We start from the raw sequence: 9,437 nt of genomic DNA, 5'->3' as shown, positions 1-9,437 counted from the left end.
CAAAGACAGGGCTTTACATTTCACAGTAATTTCTTCACCAAACCCAAGAATTGGGGATTGGTATTCTATATACATCTGTAAGTGAAAACAGTGTAAGACACTTACCTTTATATATTTTTCTCTGTTAAACATGTTTATATCCTAATGGATGAGCAAACCATAAATGTATTGAGGTAAGACCACCATGAAGCATTTAAACAATAAACATTACGCCGTGGTTCTGTTACACACTTTGTAAAAGCAGGCATGTAACACACAGTCCTATCCTGATCTGCCACCTTTTGCTGCAAGGCAAGAGGTTTTGGAACCTAGAACTACAACTGTCACAAATGGAGGAGGAATGATCTACCTTAACTCTGCTGCTGCTGCAGGAGCCCTTACGTGTGAGAACAGCTTTCTGTTTCAGCACTGGGGTGATCAGCTTTAGCAACAGCTCTGGGGCTTCCCACCTAACAATGGGTCAAATGAAATGCTGTTAAGGAATGGGTGAGATCTGTCATGGTACCATTGTCTAAAACTGTAGCATGGATCAAATTTTTATTTTTAAACTGATGGTTACACTATTTCATGGGAGAATTAAGCACTTCAGAATAATTAATTAGAAATCTAGCAGTTAGGCAAGTAGTAATTATCTGCATCTGAACTTAAACCTCAGCACAGCAACGTTCTGACTTGCCTACATAATAATTCTGAATGGGTAACAAGCCAAGAGAACAGCTCAGCTCTGCATCCTCAGTTCTGTCTCTTAACCCATTCATCCCTTGAAAATTCCCATTACAAAAAGTAGTGACTGTGGTGCAAGAGAACTAGCAGGAGGCAAATCTGTGTTTCCTTACCATCAACACAGGGCCCAAAATACAGGGTGGTGGTGGGTGATCTCCTCAACAGTTTGGTTTATACGTGGCCTGGAACTGCCAGCATTCCAGCTGGGATGCTGTGTGAAGCTTTCCAGCAGTGTGGGGTTTGTCTGAGCTGGGCTGCTTTGTTTAAGACCAACAAACTGCCCACTCAGGCACCAGGCAGGCCAGACCTTCAGACTGCATGACTTAACACTGATCTGCTGCCTGAAGATACATTCACAAAGGAGAAAGCTGGTATCTTTTTCTCCCCCACTTAAGTACATTTCAATTTGTTGCTGAAAAGCAAAGTAAAACATGACTTCTCAGCAGAACAAACTCAACAGAAAATTGCACTTGAAATAGTGACAGTTTTATAACTGCATGTTTATACAAAAAAGGCTTACTTGTAGAAAGTCAATTTATTATTGAAATAAACGACTTATTTACAGAGATAGGTACTTTACAGTTTTACAAAGCAGGCAAAATTCTTCTCAGAATAAGGTACCAAAACAGTGACAAATTCATCACTGTCTAAATGCAGTTTATTCCAAAAAGAAATCTACAGCAATCATCAAACTAAATCATACCAATCACATAACAAAACGCTGCTCCTTGCAACTACAACAGTATAAAAGACTTTTTATCAGTTACAACCTAGATTAAGCATCTGCTATACTTCTTTCTTCTTCAGTATTAGTGGACCTACATTATCTCCTGTTAATTCATTGTGCTTGTTGTGGGAGCCATCACAGACAGGGAACTGGAAAAAAAAAAACAAACACAAGGAATTAGCATAATTCTGTACAGCAGTGGCATGGTGATCTCTGTGTTTCTTCCTACACCCTGAGTGCTCTGTTCATGTTACTAGTTCCTCCTGTGATGTCCTGGTTCAACGTCAAACTCCCTGTTCCTATCAGACACAGGACAACAAACACAGTTAATGGGTAACTAAGTTTGTGAGATCCTAAAATAGCTGTTCTTAGCCACAAAGTCAGGGACAAAGCCTTTTCCATGCAAGAACAGCAAACAAAACAGCCATCACAGCTACAAATAGATTCACTGTGCAACTATTAAGAGTGCTCTTAATAGATTTAGTCATTTGCAACCAGAAAGTACTTTTTTAAGAGAAGCTGAAATACTTGGCTGAAGTGATTAGTCCGAAGTGAGAATAGCTGAGTAAGCTTCTCCAGTTCAGGGCAGACTTTTTTCTTTTTATTAAAAAAGGAAAGCATTTGGTGCAGGGAAAACAAAATCAGACTGTAGTCAGGACACTGAAAATTGAATCAGGAAATGAAAATTGAGGCAAGATGAAATACACTTATTTACATCTAGTTGATGTGGGGGATATAGAATATCCCATCCAGTCATCTCACTGCTGTGGACCAGATGGGAATCACCAACACAGGCCCAGCCTTATTTTCATTCTAGTATGAACAACTTTCTAAGCATTGTTTTTTGAAAAATAAGAGTAGTTATCTCTTAATTAGTTGCAATGTATTTCCAAATAGTAAAACACGTTTGCTTGGTTTTATTCTTACTCACATGTGGTCACTCTCTAAGCATTTCTAGAGAAACCCTACTGTGTTTCAAGTTTCTAGTTGCTTTCTTCATGTAGATGGGTTTGTGCCATTCCACAAGGTAGAGGAGCATGTTCTAATTCCAGACAAAGACAACAGCTCAAGACAGGGCAATCCACCACCAAAGCACTGATAAAACACACAAGTTTCACTCCCTAATCCTGCAGTAGCACAATGTCTTACCGTCTTCGAACGCCAACACCTGCAGTAAGCTTTAGTGAGGCACAGATCTTCAATGTTGATCTCATTCACTACTTTGGGATTTTCCTTCTGGATCTTGAGGTTAATCAAGCTATCCTTCTGCTGTTTCTTCTTGGGGAGGAAGGGACGCACAGCGAGGTAACCGAGCAAGGCCAGCACGCCCAGGAAAGGCAGTAACCGCAGCCATTCTGAAACTAGAGGTAAGGTGGGATTCAGGCTGGCTTTTGGCACCGCTCCAGCATGTGCAGCATCAGCTACTTGCACATGGCTGAGGGTATGAAACGGGGCTGCTCAGGCAGCAGGGCCCTCAGGGCAAACAAGATTCCACTGGTGAGTCTCAAGGAAAAAAAAAAGGAAGACATAGATTAAGTTCTAGGATTTACTCCAGCCAAAGTAGAAATCTGACTCCTAGAATTTAATCTGAAACTGAATTTTATCACTCTAGAAGATGATTCAATGGAAGAATATAAAACATATAGAAGATTTATTGAAATGGGCAACCCTAAAGTACTGGCAAAACCTTCACCAATCTCTTTGGTTTTATTTTTCAGACCTGTGTTTGCTCAGGGATCTACAACCAGTTTCTACAACACAGAGAAAGCATGAAACCCAAGATCAGTAGGTCAAGTCACAGAAAATTGCTTTTTACCAAGGTAAAGAACTTCTTTCAAGTACAGGTAAAAAAAAGTATCCACTGCAGATCTGGCTGCCCTGCTACATCATTATTAATCTTCTAGGCATGCTGGTAAGAGAAGACTTACTGGACTCCTTAAGAAATGCATCAATAATTGGCATTTATGTATATATTATATTTCTATTTTCTTTATACGTATTTTCTTTATATTCATATATAAAATATATAAGGTGGATCCACTTTTCCAGCAAAACATGCTGTGACAATACTCCAGTGCAATTTAAAACCATGGTGCACAAAAGCTTGAAAGCATTTTTCTAAATTTCTGGAGAATATATTAAATCTAAACACTCATTTAGAGAGTTAAAAAATGTTTTAGAAGAGAAAGAAAAAAGTATAAGAAGCTGGAACACAAATATCTGCACAAGCAGTTTTTAAGACAAGACACTAATCTACTTACTCTTCTAAATTATTTATGATTAGAACATAGCAAGATTTTGTTCTACAATCTGTTTTTTGAAATTAAGATATACAAGAAAGAAAACACATGAGAGCAGGCTAAGGCTGCCAGGTGGGCTGTAGTCCTGAAAAAATACATTATTCTGTATAGCTTGATTTTATTTGTACTAGTAAAACACGTGTTTATGCTAATACTTCTCCAGTTAGAATCCAGTGGATTTTTCTTCAGAATTTGAATTTTCTGGAACCAGACCACATCAGGAAAATCATTTGTGGGATTAATTTTTTCTTCTTTGTTGCCTTTGATGTGACAGCCACATTTAGTGCATTTGTCTGGCAATGCATCACAGCTGCATAAATGCTAAAGGCACTGACAGAAGTCTCAGCAGTCATCCCCCAACTGCACCTGCAGCAGTCCCCACAAATCACAATCCACCACTTTCACTAACACTCACTGCAATGCATTAATCTCTGGAGCTCTTTCCTTAGTTCCTCCAACGAGCTGCAAGTCCCAAATAATAATTAACACTGAGATACTTAAATGTTTTCAGCTACACAGAATCCTGCGTTTCCTGGACAGCACTGCCTGTTTGCCTTTTCTGTCATTACTTTTCCAGAACACTCCATAAATTCCATCAGGAATCCAAATACACTTTCTGACCATATCTGAAAGACTGACTTGGAATGTATTTCAAAAGAGAGGAAAAATATTTGGTCACTGAAAAAAACTTCCAAACTTTGTATTTAACCTGTTGGCAAAAATGTGGATCTCTACAAAGCTACTCCTCTGAACTGCAAGACAGAACAGACTTTCCAAGAGGCACACCAGGACAAGGGCATCTGTCAAGTGTGTGGTGAATATAACTGGGCTAAGACTGACACACAAAAAGGACACATCTCACACTCTGATACAGCATTAAAATCAGAGCAGTGCTCATGTCTATGAATGGCTCACAGCCAGCTGGGTTCACACAAGTGAAAGAGGAGCATGATAGCTGCAACCTCTGAGAAAGGAAATTAGAAATAAACATGAATAGGATGTACAAGGCTGTTATTTAGGATGGTTATTATTTAATATTTGTACCAAGATAACTGCTGATAAATAGTTTTGTCCCCACTAGCCAGTAAATTCTGTGCTTACTGCTAATCTGGGAGTCTCTGGAAAGCCCCCAGTTACATTCATGTGTACACTAATCATAAACTGGCTTGTTATTGCCAAAAGACTGCATGAAGCTCCTGTGTTTAAACTGAAAAATCAATGTGATCATGTTCTAAGGCATGAGATACAAGACACTGTCAGAGATCTTTAGGCTGGATGAGCAGGGATGGGAAAAACCCTTCATCCACACTAATGCAATGCCTTCCTACAAGTGTAGACTGCTCTGGTTTTGAAGCCGTGCATACCTTTCAGAAGCAGGTGCAGGGCAATTCACAAGACTTTATTTTCACAGCTGACAATTCAGAATTCAGCCATTACACTGATTCTGGAGATTCTTTATCAGTTCTGCTGCATGGGGAGAGGCAGATTTTGGAGACAGAAATGAAGAGTAGTGTATGGAACAGGTCAGTCTTCAGACTTGTGTTAGATAGAGACTAATCCCAAAGATAAATCCTGGAAAATATCAGAAACCAGAGAATTCTAAGAAGCTGAGGCAATGGATATTTTCAAGGAGAGGCGGTCTTAATTTTTAGTCCAACAGTAACACATCCAAAACCAAAAGAAACACATACACTATGAACAAAGGTACAGACCAGCCACTGAGAATTAAATCAAAACAGGTATTCCCTGCTTGTCTTCCATCAACTACTCCTTTGGTATCTTTGACTTATGTTTCAGCACTTTTTGTGGAAATAACCCTATGCAGACCCAAAAGCAGCTTCTTACAGTAACAGCTCAACTGCAAATCAAAATTTTAACAAGTTATTAACTACCAGTCAAAAGGAATACTGGAACTGTGCTTGTATATTCTCTAAACTGATGACATTCTTCATGCAAATTTGAAGTACTTACTAATTACGTTCTCTTCAGAAGCAATAAGCAGATCTATCCTGGTTTTGGTTGTTTGCTGTTTTGAGGTGAATGTCTGTCATTTTAATGACACCTTCCAGGACAAAAAGCAATGCTGGCATGAGACAACACTGTTCACTTCACTGAACTTGGGAAGACTGAAGAAGCAATGACAAGACACTGAAAGAAGCTTCTGAGCAGCACAGCGTGATAATTTCGATATCCACTTTCAAACCCAAGGTCACACATTCTTTCCTTCCTCCCTCACTGCTTTTACTTCAGGAGGTATGCACTGGAAGTTAAGTCCTTCTCTTCAAACAAGCAGTTTTTCATTCTGGTTTTGTAAGGTCACACCAGACAACACATGTCCAGACCTTCAACCAGCACACTATACAACATCCTATAAAAAAACCCAAAATGCTCCATATACTTTTGTTCTGTTGTTTTCTACCACTGATGCACTACAGGAACTGAAATTGCATCTGCCTACAAGCTAATGAGAGTTTAGAAGTAATAAAAGAGTTAAAAGACTGCACTGTTCCAAATCTGGATTCTGGCCTGCATTTGCACACAAGGTCTGTGTTGCCCAGTGTTTCATAGTGCTGGTCCCTCATTAAGTTCAATAGATGCCACCAAAGGGCAAATCAATTAATGTACTTCAAATGTTATTAGACCAATGTTACTTCTCACTTTCAAACAAGGAGCAAAATCTGCCACTTGCCAAAGAATATACTTTGTAATTTGTAATAGCAGCAAACACAAAAGGGAACATTAATTTCCTCTATTTTCTGATAGTCTTTCCTAATGATAATTCACTGCAAAATAACCCCAGGACTGGGAATCCCCTGCTCTTAGAGAACTGTAACTTTAGGACAGGACAAAGACCACAGCAACACAGAAGAGGCAGCACTTGCTCGAGCAATCATTTTCTCTAATGAAACTTAAGAAGGACAGCAGCTCTGCATGCAAGTGAGCACAAACTCTTCAACGAGCAATGACGCTGCAATGACTTTCAAGAACCTTTACGCCCTAAGAGATGGTCATTTTTTAATGTGGGTGCCTAGGATGCAGTGTCCTACAATATCCTTCTCAAAAGTCTCACTCTGTTGCATTTACCCTGTGCCATAACTTGAAGCACCTGTAGTTTTGGTTTTTCCCCTCTATTTTCATTCATATTCACCCTAGGAGGAAGATGTATAAGCACGGCAGCAGATACTAGTCCAGCTTACTATTGAAAAAAAATTTGAAAATGTAAAAATGTTCTCTCTATATGTATTTTTAAATATACCTTTGTCTCCTGTTTTTGGAGTCCATCCAAAAAATCACTAAGAACTAGAAGCAGTGGATTTTTCAGGTATGCTCATTAAATCCTACCAGTTCTCAAAAGCAGTTTCTGACTTGGCTCCTTCTTTAACTTTTAGTAAAAGTATTTTATTACTTTCAGTTTAGTAATTTTGGGACTGACGTTTCACATGTTTGGTTTACACTTAAGAAATCAGTTATTTGCTTCTTGTCCTCTCTCCAAATTTGAGGAAGTACTTTGAAGTCAATGGGGTAAACAATGTGACAACAAAACAGTTCTCCCTCGCTGATCACACCAGGGAAAAACCCCAAGCCCTGATTTTGGTCTACAGACCAAACCTTCCAGAGGTTTTCAGAATAAATCATATTACTGCTATGCATTATGAGTACAGAAAACTGCACAAATAAAATCCTTTACAGAATAAAGTCCACAAATAAAATCCTGTTAGACAAGGTTAGACAAGTGAAGCAGTAGGATACTGAAATATTACTAAGCTTAAGAAATTTTAAGTCAAGTTGTGGTTATATGTGGTTTCATTAGTAAACTGCCAAATACTAGAAACAGGAGAAGTTGCATTGTTCTGTAGTTTTATCCTCCACTACCTCCCAACTTTGTAGCTTTAAACAGCTTTTTAACAGCTTTTGTACATGAGACAGTACTTGTGGAAGAAGAACAGTTAATTTAAAAGAGATTTTGCTCGTTTCTGAGGAAGATAATGAGACTTGCAGTTCACAAGCAGCATGAACATGCTGGAAAAAAAGAAGTGCTTAAAGCCGGCTTTAAATAAACTGTGCCTGTTCTAAATTTAACCATTTTCCAACACTATTACAGTCGTGGTGTTAGTGCTGCAAGATACACGGTTGATTCTGCACTTTGATAACTACTTCTACTTTCTGTGGAGAGCGTTCCTTCCTTCTGGTCACCGGAGCGATCCCGTCACTTGACACTGCCGGGGGCCGCCCGCGTCACGGCCGAGCCCCGGCTCAGCACCGAGCGCCCGCAGCAGCCGCCACTCCTCCCTCTTCTGTCCTGTCCACTCTCCCACAGGGCTACAATCCATGAACTGCTGTTTCTACCCCTCACGCAGGAAATACTTACGGAAACGACTAAATTTAAACACTACCCTAATTTTATGTATGTGGCAGGTTCCCAGAAAGAGATTTTTCTGGTTTAACTCGTACAGATGCTCTTTGACCTGTGAGGAAGACGAAGAGGCCGTGCTTTAGGCCTCCGGCTAAATCCCAGTCCATCTCGGCGCACGGCCTCTGGCTCACCGGCGCCGGTTCCCAGAGGAATTTCAGAGGCGAACGTTTTACTCTGTCCCTGCCCTTCATCCTGACAGCTGCCCTGCCCCACACGGCCCCTACACGCCTGTCGGGCCATCCTCCGGCTGCAGCAGTTCAGGGTTTGGGGTTCCCCGCTCTGGGACGCGGCCGGCAGACAGCGAGCGATGCCTGGAGCGAGGGATGAGAGCCGGATCCCGGGCAGGACCGACCGCGCCGCCGGGGCGGGAAGGGGGTCCCGCTCCCCCCGCCTACCTGTGAGGCGGATGAAGCCGCCGACGCTCTCGGGCAGCGGCAGGCGCTTGAGGTACGCGGGCAGCTGGACCTTGACGATGCGGGCCAAAGTCTCCAGCACCATTGCCAGCCGCTGCCGCCGTCCCCTCGCGCGCCGGCCCGGGATGCGCACGCGCCGCGGGGTGGAGCCGCGCACGCGCCCGGGAAGGGAAGGGAAGGGAAGGGAAGGGAAGGGAAGGGAAGGGAAGGGAAGGGAAGCTGGGGACATGAGGGACTGTATTTAATAACATGTGGCTTATGCTTTACAGGTCTTATGTAATTACCTGTCATCACCCTGCTGCATTCAAGTTGTATTCCATGTTGATGGGCTTATAAATATTGAAGTCAAAAGATTGAAAGTGTTTCTTCATGTGAATGAGGTAGGATAGGTTTAAAATTACAGGGAGAGGCCCATCCACCTCGTGTTTGGCAATAATTTGCACAGAATAAGACCTATCACATTTCTTTGTTTGTTTGTTTTCACTTTATTTTATTGCTGTGTCTAGGAGACTGGACATTTTTCAGCACAGACAATCATCCCTGTATAGGCAGATGAAAAAGTGAGAAGCATGTAGCCATTCTGGGTCAGTTTAGACAATCCATCCAGACCTGGAGACTCTAACATTATACATTCCTTGGTCATGACAATACGGTTTGGTTCAAGGTGCTTTGCTCTTTGAAGTGAATCTATCAAGTGCTAGTAGCATATAGCACTAAGCATGAGCAGGAAAGCTGAAGCAGCACAATCCTACAAGACCTATCTCCTTCCTTACATGATCCTGACTGAAGCACAGTTCTCTCTCCTCCCTCAGCATACTGAAATCCCACCATATCTACCCAAATCAACTGTGTACTTTTAA

The 9,437-nt window shown here is 41.3% G+C and overlaps 1 protein-coding gene across 1 annotated transcript; it reads right to left on the bottom strand.

The window, feature by feature from the left end:
- Positions 1-1,239: 1,239 nt before the first annotated feature.
- Positions 1,240-8,717, bottom strand: CISD2 (CDGSH iron sulfur domain 2). Its single transcript, XM_041424539.1, has 3 exons — positions 8,560-8,717; positions 2,600-2,811; positions 1,240-1,599 (listed from the first exon to the last, which is right to left on the bottom strand). Exons 1-3 carry the CDS (start codon positions 8,660-8,662, stop codon positions 1,510-1,512), a joined length of 405 nt encoding a protein of 134 aa, XP_041280473.1. The 5' UTR covers positions 8,663-8,717; the 3' UTR covers positions 1,240-1,509.
- Positions 8,718-9,437: the final 720 nt, after the last annotated feature.

The sequence above is a fragment of the Onychostruthus taczanowskii genome, unplaced genomic scaffold (genome assembly GCF_017590055.1).
Source record: "Onychostruthus taczanowskii isolate IOZ18803 unplaced genomic scaffold, ASM1759005v1 scaffold82, whole genome shotgun sequence".
Taxonomy (NCBI): Eukaryota; Metazoa; Chordata; class Aves; order Passeriformes; family Passeridae; genus Onychostruthus; species Onychostruthus taczanowskii.
This window is presented reverse-complemented; position numbering and strand designations above follow the sequence as displayed.

What these genes read in the sequence shown, in the direction of transcription:
- CISD2 (XM_041424539.1), bottom strand. Translation starts at nt 8,662, where the DNA reads ATGGTGCTGGAGACTTTGGCCCGCATCGTCAAGGTCCAGCTGCCCGCG. An exon ending in CGGCTTCATCCGCCTCACAG is followed by an intron (nt 2,812 to 8,559) that starts GTAGGCGGGGGG and finishes CCTTACCTCTAG; the next exon opens with TTTCAGAATGGCTGCGGTTA. An exon ending in GGTGTTGGCGTTCGAAGACG is followed by an intron (nt 1,600 to 2,599) that starts GTAAGACATTGT and finishes TTTTTTTTCCAG; the next exon opens with TTCCCTGTCTGTGATGGCTC.